Below are 13924 nucleotides of genomic sequence, written 5' to 3' on the forward strand. Positions count from 1 at the left end.
TGACATGATCCCATATATCCATTTTTGCTTTGGTTCCCTGTGCTTTAGTACATTACTTAAGAAATTTTTACACAAACCAGTGTCCTGGAGAGTTTCCCCAATGTTTTCTTGTAGTAGTTTCATAGTTTGAAGTCTTAAAGTCCTTAATCCATTCTGATTTGATTTTTGTATATAGTGAGAGATAGGGGTCTAGTTTCTGTTTTTAATGAATAGCTTGTCTTCATGTATATGGATATCCAGGTTTTTTAGCACCAGTTATTGAAAAAAACTGTCCTTTCTCTAGCGTATGTTCTTAACATCTTTGTTAAAAACGAGTCCACTCAAGGTGTCTGGAGTTGTTTTTGGGTTCTCTATTCTGTTGCATTGGTCTGTGTGTCTGTTTTTATGCCAGTACCATGCCATTTTGATTACTACAGCTCTTGAGTGTAATGTGAAGTCAGGTAATGTGACTCCTTAAGTTTTGTTCTTTTAGCTTAGGATAGCTTTGCTATTCTGTGTCTTTTGTGGTTCCATATATATTTTAGGATTGTTTTTTCTATTTCTGTGAAGAATGTCATTAGTATTTTGATAGGGATTGTATTGAATCTGTAGATTGTTTTGAGTAGTATGGATATTTTAACAATATTGATTCTTCCAATCCATTGACATGGGATATTTTTTTTGTGTGTGTGTCTTCTTCTGTACTTTTCTTTTCTTTCTTTCTTTTTTTTTTTTTTTTTTTGAGATGGTATTTTCCTCTTGTCGCCCAGCCTGGAGTGCAGTGGCGTGATCTCGGCTCACTGCAACCTCTGCCTCCTGGGTTCAAGCCATTCTCCTGCCGTAGCCTCCCAGGTAGCTGGGACTCCAGGCATGCACCACCAGGCCTGGCTAATTTTTTGTATTTTTAGTCGAGATGGGGTTTCACCATGTTGGCTATGCTGGTCTCAAACGCCTGACCTCAAGTGATCTGCCCACCTCGGCCTCCCAAGGTGCTGGGATTACAGGCATAAGCCACTGTACCCGGCCATCCTCTTCAATTTCTTTCATTCATGTTTTATAGTTTTCATTGTACAGATCTTTCACTTCTTTGGTTAAGTTTATGTCTAGGTATTTACTTTTATTTGTGGCTACTGTAAATTGAATTACTTTCTAATCTGTTTTTTCAGATTCTCTGTTGGCATATAGAAATGCTTGATGTTTGTATGTTCATTTTATATTCTGCAACTTTATCAGTTCTTATCGTTTTTTGTTGGAGTCTTTAGATTTTTCTAAATGTGTAAGAGTATACCACCTGCAAACAAGGATAATTTGATGACTTCCTTTCAATTTGGATGCCATTAGGTTTTTTCTCTTGTTTTACTGCTGCTGTAGCTAGCACTCCCAGTACTATGTTGAATAACAGTGGTGAAAGTGGGCATCCTTGTTATGTTCCAGATCTTAGAGAAAAGTCTTTCAGATTTTTTCCCTCCATTCAGGATGATACTAGCTGTGGATCTGTCATATATGGTTTTTATTATTTTGAGGCATGTTCTTTCTATACCCAGCTTTTTGAGGGTTTTTATTATCAAAGGGTGTTAAATTTTATTAAATGCTTTTTTCAGCAGCAGTTGAAATGATCATATGATTTCATCCTTCATTCTGTCGATATGATGTATCATATTGATTGATTGCATATGATGACTCATTCTTGCATACCTGGGATAAATCCCACTTTGTCATAATGAACAATCTTTTAATGTGTTGTTGAGTTCTGTTTGCTAATATTTTGTTATTTTTACATGAATAACATGTAAAATAGATATTGGCCTACAGTTTTCATCTTTTGATGTATCTTTTTCTGATTTGGGTATTATGGTAATACTTCAAAGAATGAGTTTGGAAGTATTCCTTCCTCCTCTGTTTTGGAAGTTTTTGAGTAGGGCTGGTATTAGATCTTTAAATGTTTGGTAGAATTTAGTGATGAAGCCATCAGGTCCTGGGCTTTTCTTTACTGGGAGACTATTATGGATTTGAACTTGTTACTTCTTATTGGTCTGTTCATGTTTTGGATTTCTTCCTTGTTTAATCTTGGTAGGTTGTATATATCTGGGAACGTATCCATTTTTGCTAGATTTTCCAATTAGTTGGCATACAGTTGTTAATAATAGCCACTAATAATCTTTTGAATTTCTGCAGTATCAGTTATAATGTCTCCTTTTTCATCTCTGATTTTATGTGGGTCTTTGTTTTTCTTAGTCAAGGTAAAGGTTTGTAACTTTTATTTATCTGCTTAAAAAATTAACTTTTCATTTCATTGATTTTTTTGCATTTTTTATTTCAATTTTATTTATTTCTGCTGTGATCTTTATTATAATTTTTGTTTTGTTTTGCCATTTTTTAGTTCTTTAAGATGCAACATTAGGTTATTTGATTTTTTTGTTTTTTGATGTAAGTACATATATCTATACATTTCTCACTCAATACTGCTTTTGCTGTATCCCATAGGTTTGGTATGTGTTTTTTCATTATTTGTTTGCAGAAATTTTTCAGTTTCCTTCTTAATTTCTTTATTGATCCAATTTTCATTCAGAAGCATATTGTTTAATTTACATTTGTATGGTTTCCAAAATTTTTGTTACTGATTTCTAGTTATATTCCATTGTGGGCAGAGATGTTTGATATTATTTCACTTTTCTGAATGTTTTAAGACTTGTTTTGTAACTTAAAATGTTGTGTATCTGAAAATTATGTGCTGAGAAGAATGTGTGTTCTATAGCCATTAGATAAAATGTTCTGCAAATATTTATTAGGTATATTTGGTTTATAGTATAGATTAAGTCTGATGTTTCTTTTATGATTTTCTGTCTGTAAGATGTGTACAATGCTGAAAGTGGTGTGTTAAAGTCTCAATTATTGTATTGGGGCCTTTCTCTTTAATAGACTTTGCTTTATGTGTCTCAGTGCTTTAGTGTAGGGTACATGGATATTTAAAATTGTTATATTCTCTAGCTGAATTGATCCCTTTATCATAAAATGACCTTTGTTCTGTCTTCACAGATTTTGTCTTGAAATACATTTTATCTGATATAAGTATAGCTACTTTAGTTCTTTTTTTTGGTTTCATTGGCATGGAACATTTTTCCATTCCTTTATTTTTCAGTCTATGTGTATTTTTATAGATGAAGTGTATTTCTCGTAGGCAGCAGATCACTGGGTCTTCCTTTTTCTTTTTTTCACCCATTCTGTGTTATTTAATTGGAGTTTTAGTGCATTTCCTTTCAGTGTTATTATTGATAAGTATGTGTTTACTCCTGCCGTTTCGTTATTTGTTTTCTGGTTGTTTTTGTATCTTCTCTTTATTTTGTCCTTCCTTCCTCTCTTCATTTAGTGAACATGATTTTTCTTGGTGGTATGATTTAATTTCTTGCTTTTTGGTTTCTGTATCTGTTGTATGTTTTTTTTTATTTGAGGTTACCATGAGACTTACAAATACTATCTTATAACCTATTTTTTTAGCTGTTGACAGCTTCACACTGATTGCCTCAATGAACAAATAAGCAACAAGAAAACTAGTAAAAACTCTACCCTTTAACTTTGTTTCCCCATTTTTAAACTTATTGTTGGTTCTCCTTATGTCTTACTGTACTATCTATGTCTTGAAACCTTGTTCTAGTTGTATTGAGTCATCATTGAGTATTTCTACTTGAGTATTTTACACACCACAATTACCATATTATAATTATAATATTCAGTTTTTCTCTGTGCTGTTACCAGTGAGTTCTGTACCTTCAGATGACTTCTTATTGTTAATTAACATTCTCTTCTTACAGATGGAAGAGAATGCCCCTTAGTATTACTTGTAAGACAGGTCTGGTTTTAATGAAACCTCTCAGTGTTTGTCTGGGAAGGTCATTTTTTTCTCCTTCATAGTTAGGAAATATTTTCACGTCATACACTATCCTAGCATAAAAGTTTTGCTCCTTCAGCACTTTAAATATGTCTTGCTACTCTCTCCTGGCCTGTAAGGTTTCCACTGAAAATCTGCTGTCAGACATACTGGAGTTTCATTGTATGCTGTTTCTTTTTTCTTGGTGCTTTTAGGATCCTTTATTCTTAATTTTTGGAAGTTTGATTATTAAATGTCTTGACGAAATCATCTTTGGGTTCAATCTACTTTGTGTTCTGTAACCTGATTGTACTTGGATATTGATATCTTTATAGATTAGGGAAGTTCTCTGATCGTATTCCTTGAGTAAACTTTCTACCCCTTTCTCTTTCTCTCTTTAAGGCTAATAACTCTTAGCTTTATCCTTCTCAGGCTGTTTTCTAAATCATGTAGGCATGCTTCATTCTTTTTTGTCTTCTCTACATATTCTCAAATTGCCTGTGTTCAAGCTCAATAATTTTTCTTCTGCCTTATCAATTTTGCTATTAAGAGACTCTGATGCATTCTTCAGTATGCCAATTGCATTTTTTAACTTCAATTTCTGCTTGATTCCTTTTAATCATTTCAATCTTTTTGTTCAATTTACCTGCTAGAATCTGAATTCCTTCTCTATTTTATCTTGAATTTATTTCCTCAACACAACTGTTTTGAATTATCTGTCTGAAAAGTTACTTACTTTGTTTCTCCAGGATTGGTCTCTTGTGCCTTATTCAGTTAGGCCATATTTTACTGGATGGTCTTAATGTGTAGATGTTCATCTGTGTCTGGGCATTGAAGAGTTAGGCATTTATTGTAGCCTTCACAGTTTGGGTTTTATGTCCACCCTTGTTGGGAAGGCTTTCCAGAATTTGAAAGTACTTGGATCTCAAACTCAATATTGTTCTTCTTGCAGACTCATAGAGGTACCATGTTGTTGGTCTTGGTTAAAATCGGTGAATTATCTGAATTACCAAGCACAGAGACTCTTGTTCTGTTCCCTTAGTTTCTTCCAGACAAATGGAATTTCTTTCTCTATGCTGAGCTACCTGGAGCTGGGGTGGGATGACACAAGCTTCCCTCTTACCCCCACCACTGGGACTGTGCTAATTTAGACCTGAAGTGAGCACAGCACTGGGTCTCACCCAAGGCCCAGTGTAATTACTGCCTGGCTACTACCTAAGTTTACTCAAGACCTTAGGCCTCTACAATCAGCAGGTGGTAACCAGCCAGGTATGTGTCTCCTCAGGGCAGTGAGTTCTTTTGGCCCCAGGTAGGTCCAGAGATATTGTGTGGGAGCCAGGTACTGAAGTCAGAAGCCTTGTTTATCTCGTGTTCTATTCTACTGCAGCTAAGCTGGCATTCAAATCACAAGACAACATCCTTCCCTCTCCTCCCTCCCCTTTCTGCAGGCAGAGGAGCCTCATATTGTGTCTGCCACCACCACCAGCTCACAGGGGTTTTCACTGGGCTATCACTGATGTTTACTCAACACCCAAGCACTCTTCAGTTAGCTTGTGATGACTGCTTCCACATCTGGGACTTACTCTTTGGTGCAGGGCAGGTCCAGAAATGTTGACTAAGGGACCCTAAGAGTATGCTTGGTGCTCTACCCCACTGTGGCCAAGCTGGTACCTCAGGTGCAAGACAGAATCCCATTTACTTTTTCCTCTGCTTTGCTCAAACAGAAGGTGTCTTTCACTATACCCATCATAGTGGGAGATGTTCTGGGTCACACCTGACGCCAGGACATCTTAGAGTCCAGTGTTCATGATGTGTTATTGGGGTACCACTGTTGGTTATTCAGAGACCAGCAGCTCCTAAGTCAGAAGGTGATGAATCCTGCCAGGTCTCTGCTGTGATAGGGCAGCACTGGGTTCATTGTAGTCCCTTAGTCACTGTGCTCTCCGGCTCCCAAATTAACAGATTTCTCCCCGCCATGCAGATGCTGCTGAGGGGCAAGGGCAGGTGGCACAAACACTCCCTTTTCTCCACTGTTGGTGTCTTAGTAGTTCACATGCCACTTTATTGTTGTAAAGTTATTGTAGTAAAGTTTGTATATCAATTGAGAAAACAGGGCCTCAGGTTTTTCACTCAACTGTTGTATTCTCAACTTAGCATAATTTTGTGTATTAGATTTGTAAAATATATGTATCTGAATCTAGTAATTGGAATTCTTAAAATTTTTATATCTTTCAGATGTGTTTTCGCATTATAACAAGGACCTGTTGACAGAGCAATGCACAGAAGCTTCATTCCAAAAAGTGGTATCAAGGAGACACGGGAACTGTCATCTTGAGAATTTACATTTAAGAAAAAGGTGGAAAAGGGAGGAGTGTGATGGGCACAATGGATGTTATGATGAAAAGACTTTTAAATATGATCAATTTGATGAGTCCTCTGTTGAAAGTTTGTTTCACCAACAAATACTTTCTTCTTGTGCCAAAAGCTATAACTTTGATCAATATAGGAAGGTCTTTACTCATTCATCATTGTTTAATCAACAAGAGGAAATAGATATTTGGGGAAAACATCACATACATGATAAAACTTCAGAGTTATTTAGGCAGGTCTCTACTCTAAGTAGGTACCGAGATGTTTTTATTGGAGAGAAAAATTATCATTGCAATAATTCTGAAAAAACCTTGAACCAAAGCTCAAGCCCTAAAAATCATCAGGAAAATTGCTTTCTAGAAAAACAATGCAAATGTAAAGAATTTGAGAAAGTCTTTCTTCAGAGTATGCATGGGCAAGAGAAGCAAGAACAGTCTTACAAATGTAATAAATGTGTAGAAGTTTGTGCCCAGTCATTAAAACATATTCAACATCAGACCATCCATATCAGAGAAAACTCATATAGATGTAATAAATATGATAAAGACCTTAGTCAGTCATCAAATCTTAGAAAGCAGATAATCCATAATGAAGAGAAACCATACAAATGTGAAAAATGTGGGGATAGCTTTAACCATAGTTTGCACCTTACTCAACATCAGATCATTCCTACCGAAGAGAAACCTTATAAATGGAAAGAATGTGGCAAAGTCTTTAACCTTAACTGTAGTTTATACCTTACCAAACAGCAGCAAATTGATACTGGAGAAAACCTTTACAAATGTAAAGCATGTAGCAAATCTTTTACTCGTTCCTCCAATCTTATTGTGCATCAGAGAATTCACACTGGAGAGAAACCATACAAATGTAAAGAATGTGGCAAAGCCTTTCGCTGTAGTTCATACCTTACTAAACATAAGCGAATTCATACTGGAGAGAAACCTTATAAATGTAAAGAATGTGGAAAAGCTTTTAACCGTAGTTCATGCCTTACTCAACATCAGACAACTCATACGGGAGAAAAACTTTACAAATGTAAAGTATGTAGCAAATCTTATGCTCGTTCTTCAAATCTTATTATGCATCAGAGAGTTCATACTGGAGAGAAGCCTTATAAATGTAAAGAATGTGGCAAAGTCTTTAGCCGTAGTTCTTGCCTTACTCAACATCGGAAAATTCATACTGGAGAGAATCTTTACAAATGTAAGGTATGTGCCAAACCTTTTACTTGTTTCTCAAATCTTATTGTGCATGAGAGAATTCATACTGGAGAGAAACCCTATAAATGTAAAGAATGCGGCAAAGCCTTTCCTTATAGTTCACACCTTATTCGACATCATCGAATTCATACTGGAGAAAAACCATATAAATGTAAAGCATGTAGCAAATCTTTTAGTGACTCCTCAGGTCTTACTGTGCATCGGCGAACTCATACTGGAGAGAAACCCTATACATGTAAAGAATGTGGCAAAGCCTTTAGTTATAGTTCAGATGTTATTCAGCATCAGAGAATTCATACTGGCCAGAGACCCTACAAATGTGAAGAATGTGGCAAAGCCTTCAACTATAGGTCATACCTCACTACACATCAGAGAAGTCATACTGGAGAGAGACCCTACAAATGTGAAGAATGTGGGAAAGCCTTCAACTCTAGGTCATACCTCACTACACATCGGAGAAGTCATACTGGAGAGAGACCCTACAAATGTGATGAATGTGGTAAAGCCTTCAGCTATAGGTCATACCTCACTACACATCGGAGAAGTCATAGTGGAGAGAGACCCTACAAATGCGAAGAATGTGGCAAAGCCTTTAACTCTAGGTCATACCTCATTACACATCAGAGAAGTCATACTAGAGAAAAACTTTGAAAATGTAAAACATGGAGCAGATTTTTACTTGTTATCCATGTCTTATTGTGCATCAGATAATTTATATGGGAGTGAAACCCTACAGATGTTAAGAGTGTGGCATAACCTTTAACCATTTTTCAAGCTTTACACAACAGCAGAGAATATAAACTGAAAAAAATCCATACAAATATTAAAAATGTGGCAAATTATTTAAACTGTGCTCAACCCTTACTCAAGGTTACCCATACTAGAGAAACACTATAGATGTAAAAATGTGAAAAGCTTTATTCAAAATATCAAACTTATGAGTCACCTAGGGGTTCATAGAAAAAGAAAGTTTGTAGATGCAATAAATGTGAGGAAGTATTTAATAAAAAATGAAGTCTAAATGTGTCAGAATTTATGTGAGAAAGGACTAAAGCACAGACACTTTCAGCCTTTATACTAAATAAATTTATACAGACTCTAAAGGCAAAATAATTAGATAATTTATTTGCTTATATGTTTTAAAGTAGCAAGAACATTGATGTTTTGACAGGTATATTTCATAGATACTTCATTTGTATTTACAGTATTTGAGGTTTTTGAAGAGCAAATATTATTTATATAATTCAGCTTTCAAATCTGTTGCTGCTTTTCCTTAATCCATGGTGTTCATGTGAAAATATATGTTCTGTTTTTTTTTTTTCTGCATCAGAGCAATGTGAGGTCCTTCTAAGTTAGGTGAAAATAATTAATATCAACATTTTTCATGGAAGTTTAATGCCAAATGTAAAACACATGAGGAAAATTTTAAAAAATATGCTCTTTGTGTTTGAATAAAGTAGTAATGCATGTAAACATATACGTGTTTAGAGCATTTTTCTATATTAAAGTAAGAGGGATATTCTGGATTTTTGAAATTACTTCACCAATTCCTCCATAAGTTAAAAAAAAAAAAAAAAAGAGACTTCATTTAAAGCAGAGGTCCCCAGTCCCAGGCTGTAAACCGGTTACTGGTCTGTGGCCAGTTAGAAACTCAGCTGCACAGCAGGACATGAGTGGTGGGTGAGCAAGCATTACCACATGAGCTCTGCCACCTCTCAGCTGAGTGGTGGCATTAGATTTTCGTAAACCCTATTGTGAATTGTGCATGTGAGGGATCTAGATTGTGTGCTCCTTAGGAGACTCCAACTAATGCCTGATGATCTGAGGCAGAACATTTTCATCTCAAAACCATCTCTCTCCTTGCCAGTTTGTAGAAAAATTGTCTTCCACAAAACCAGTCCCTGGTGCCAAAAAGGTTAGGACCACTGAGTTGAAGTACTGACATATCTTTAAAACAGAGTAAAGTAGGAGTCTTTAGTATTATTTGATGTGATAGAAGACATAGTGAAAGAGTTGAGTATTTGATGTGAAGAGAATAACATCTTCACCTATATCAGAGAAATGTGAAGATAATTCCTATCAACATTCACTAAATAATTAGCCTCACTTAAAAAAAAAACGTAGCAAACAGAACTGCAGGATTAGTATATTGGAAAAAAGGAATGTTTCTTGAGTACTTGTAACTGTATTTTGACCAGGAAGAATATAGTGGATTTTAAAATGGTTTAGACTATGGGTGAACTTAATTTCTTTTATTAAAATTAGTTGGTTTTTCATATTTTAACACTGATGTACAATGAATGAAATGTTGTACTGACACCAGTGTTAAACTATTCTATCTTATCTAAGATTGTGGTTAACAGATGGAAATAATATACTATGGGTTAACAGTGAACTGTCTTCCCTAATATTCCTTTTGTTGGAGGACTTAAACTTTCAATAATTTAGAGAATAGTTTTCTCATAGTGACTGTCTTGATAATGATTAGATAAGGCAGGTAAGACTGAAAGGCCACAAATTAGCAGCAAATGTTTTACATTCATTTGAGAGCCAGTTTGTAAGTAGTTCACAAAAAGATGTTGGGTTAAAGCAGTGGTTTGAATTAATTGCATAGCATTCATATAACATAATGCAACTCAGCCATACAAAGAAATAAAGAACTAAAGCTCACGCCCTATATGAATCTCATACACCTACTAAGTGAAAAAAGCTAGACATAAAATTGTGTTTTGTGTATTTATGTGTTGCATTATTTCAGGCAAAATAAACCTATGGTGAAATAAATCAACGCATTAATAGCCTCTGGTTGAGGAAGAAAAGATAGATGTTTGGGACAAAACACAAGTGAATTTTCTGAAGATGATGAAAATGTTCTGTTTGTAAACTAGGTGAAGGTCATATGGGTTTATTTGTTGAAAGTTTACAACTAGAGTTTGTGTCAGCCAATTGGTGCTGCAGAGTCTGTTTCCTTTGGGTTGGGATCTCATTTGTTTGAGTTGGGACTTCACCTCATTGAAGTCCTGGCAGAGTCACTAGAAGAGATGTGATGATCTTGTCCCAGACCTGAAGAGTGGGTTCTTGAATCTCACACAGGAAAGAATTCTTGGTGAGTTGCAAAGTATGGTAAAGTTATAATGGTTTATTAGAGACTACTCAGTTACAGAGTAGGGCATCCTCAGAAAGCAAGAAGAGGAATGCCTTGCAATGAGAAGAGATCGTTTATTGAAAGTTCCTCTGTTAGAGCAGGCCTTCCTCACAAAGCAAGGGGAGAAATGCACCCATTTCAAATGGCTATATAGGTTATTAAGAATGGTATACTTTATTACAGAGACTTGTAATCAGCTTGTGACAGGCTATTAGTATTGTTACTTTTCTATGTTACTATTGATTTCAGCAGGAATTTATAAGTGTACTATTTTTAAAGCAAAACATACTTAATAATGCTTTTTCTTAAAGTACTGGGACATTTTCATAAGTTTTGAGTCCTTATTTAGTTGATTAACATCATTAACTCTGTGTCTCAACCATAAACATCTTGTGAGCAAGAGTGCCAGCCCCCTTGGAAAGGAATCCAGCAGGTTTGGCTTTTTTTTTTTTTTTTTTTTTTTGAGACAGAGTCTCGCTCAGTTGCCCAGGCCGGAGTGCAGTGGTGCAGTCTTGGCTCACTGCAATCTCCGCCTCCTGGGCTCAAGCTATTCTCCTGCCTCAGCCTCCCGAGTAGCTGGGATTATAGGCGCCTGCAACCCACACCTGGCTAATTTATATATTTTTAGTAGAGACAGGGTTTTGCCATGTTGGCCAGGCTGTTCTTGAACTCCTGACTTCAGGTGATCTGCCCACTTCAGCCTCCCAAAGTGTTGGGATTACAGGTGCGAGCCACTGCGCCCGGCCACAGGTTTGGCTTTACCTGGCCTTTATTCAAGATAGGGTCACTAGTTAGGATACTTCTGGCAGATTTAGCATGATTGTTATCTGAAAGCTGTCTATCACACTGCAGTGAGGAAGGGTGTTGAACAGCGACTAAGGTGTAATGGCTGCTTATTTGGCTACAGAGGTCCAGCTAGCAGCAAAAGTGTAATGGCTTGAGTAGGAATTACAGTTAGGAAAAGGATTTTTAAAGAGCTCTATAGTCAAAAGTTGAGTTAATAAAAACTGGTATTTACTCTATGTACATACGCATATGCATGGTTTTAAGATCTCCTCTCTCTGTAATACAAACAGTCAAATGAATTCTGTTTCTCCGTTTACTTCTGCCTGTCCTTCCTCTTGCCACTCCAAATGTCACATGAGGGGACTTAAAAAAAAAAAAAAAGAATTCTAACAATTCTAGCCTAGAATCATAGAAAACAGAAAAGTTGGCACAGTCTCCTCCTTTTGGGAGGAAACTGCTTTTCTCATGAGGCCCTCAGTTGTAAGCAGAGAGATTCCTCTCAGGTCTAGCACTCTGCTCTTTTTTGTATTGCATTACTTGATCTCCTTGACTGGGGGATACCAGAGATTACACTGTACTATGAGAGAACTTCACTAGGTGGATGTAATTGCTGGTGAGTCACTGGCAAGAGCTATGGTTTTAGAGGGCTGACAGCAGTCGCTTATAGCAAATGTTTATTACTCTAGAGAGTTGCTTATTTCTTTGGGTGTTTGGATAGAAAAAGCATGGTTTAGAACGTAGAGGCTACAGAAACACCCCCCAGCCACTCCACTGAGGGGTAAGACACCCATGTGGGATGCAGTAATCATAGTGTGTGCTAACTGGCATAGGATCGCCCACCAACCTCAAAGGAATGTCCTTCTACTGAGGTGCACTGTGGGATCATTGAACTGCCCAGTCCTCTGGCAGTTCCTTTCTTTTGGGGGCTCAGAATTCAGTGTTAAAATGGGATTCTTGATTTGGGAGGATCTAAGTGTTATGCCTTCCACCTGTTAATGCTTTGCACATATTTAAATATTAAGCCTTAAAAACTGCATGCTTCCTTTATTTATTAAGTGGCTCCACCCTGAAGCCAGTAATCTAATTAATAAACTAAGTTAAAAAGCCCACCTATCCAACTAAATCCATCTCCAAAATGTGCAACTTTCTGACATTTAGCTGGCTGGTTTGCTGCTCTTTGTAAAAACAAAAAAAAAAAACCAATTCAGGAATGCTTTTCTCCAGGACCTGGGAACAATGAATGTATTTGAAATGTAAATATGAAAAAAGATAGTACCCTATCTCACAATTTTGCAGTAAGATAGGAGCCTAATTTAGGCACTTAGTTCCAAGTTGCAAAACAATTTTCTGTCACAAAGGTTAGTTTATTTTTCCCCCTTTTTTTTTTTTTTTTATTTTGAGACGGAGTCTCGATCTGTCGCTCAGGCTGGAGTGCAGTGGTGCAGTCTGGGCTCACTGCAAGCTCCGCCTTCTGGGTTCAGGCCATTCTCCTACCTCAGCCTCCTGAGTAGCTGGGACTGCAGGCGCCCGGCTAATTTTTTGTATTTTAAGTACAGACGGGGTTTCACCGTGTTAGCCAGGATGGTCTCGATCTCCTGACATTGTGATCCGCACACCTCGGCCTTCCAAAGTGCTGAGATTACAGGCATGAGCCACCGCGCCTGGCCTATTTTTCCTTTTAATAAAGCCAATTATCAAACCTAGATCATCTTTGTCGTTACCAGGTGAATTTAGGATAAACTGCCAAATGGTGCTGTCAAATTTTCCTGCTTGGGGGCTATTAATCTTGACAACATGTATGTTTTATAACTCAATTAAACCAGACTGTGATGTTTAAACACTACATGTTTTGCTTCTGATGTACATCACATTCTGGTTTGAGTTTTAAAACAGTTTTATCTCTTTTCTACCTTTGTGGAGAGGCATTCTAGGTTGGGAGGCAATGTTGTTTTAATTATATTTCCCAAGCACTGTTCAGAATTACAAGATCAAATATAAACATAAAAGATCAGGCTTCGTACTAGAAGGGACTTTGGCAGATACCCGTCAAATTTTCTCACAGGCTTTCTTCCCCCAAGCCACAATAGTTCAGTGAAGATCTTGCCTGCCCTCAAAATCTGAATGCAGTATGATCTCGCTGCCTATTTTGGGCTCTGCAGTTTCGTCTGGGGCACAGTTAGAAAAGATTTGTAATAGAATAACCTCATAAAGTGGCAATCATCAGTTCCAGCCCTGTCTTTCAGTGCACCTGGTGACTTTATAACAGAAATGAATTCAGAGAACTTGGGGCCTGGAAGCCCAATCAGACATGTACATGTGCATTGAGTTGGCCTCTTCCACTTCCCCGTCTCTCTAGGGACCTAAATCTGCACCATTAAATTTTGAATGCAGGATCTGGGGCTCTTCAGAATGCTCTATAGCAGCCTTCCTGGGAGGAATCTCTTCTCCAACTTGTCTCTTCTTGCTGTAAAACCCAAGAATACAGAACAGATGCGATCCCTCATAGAATTTGCACACAAAGGGAATTTGCCTCCCCCTGAGATTCATAAAACAGGGCCA

General features: G+C 37.0%; 1 protein-coding gene across 6 annotated transcripts in view; it reads left to right on the forward strand.

The window, feature by feature from the left end:
* Positions 1 to 11026, forward strand: part of LOC105482980 (zinc finger protein 267) — a 45902-nt gene extending 34876 nt beyond the window's left edge. For 5 of the 6 annotated variants that reach the window (XM_071084463.1, XM_071084462.1, XM_011743523.2 and 2 more), the window contains one exon: positions 6080 to 11026. In XM_071084463.1, the coding sequence (XP_070940564.1) occupies positions 6080 to 8085 (2006 nt within the window). In that variant the 3' untranslated portion in view covers positions 8086 to 11026. The remainder of the gene's footprint in view (positions 1 to 6079) is intronic. The other variant, XM_011743520.2, reaches the window with a different exon arrangement.
* The last annotated feature ends 2898 nt before the right edge of the window (positions 11027 to 13924 follow it).

The sequence above is a fragment of the Macaca nemestrina genome, chromosome 18 (genome assembly GCF_043159975.1).
Source record: "Macaca nemestrina isolate mMacNem1 chromosome 18, mMacNem.hap1, whole genome shotgun sequence".
In the NCBI taxonomy this organism is placed as follows: Eukaryota; Metazoa; Chordata; class Mammalia; order Primates; family Cercopithecidae; genus Macaca; species Macaca nemestrina.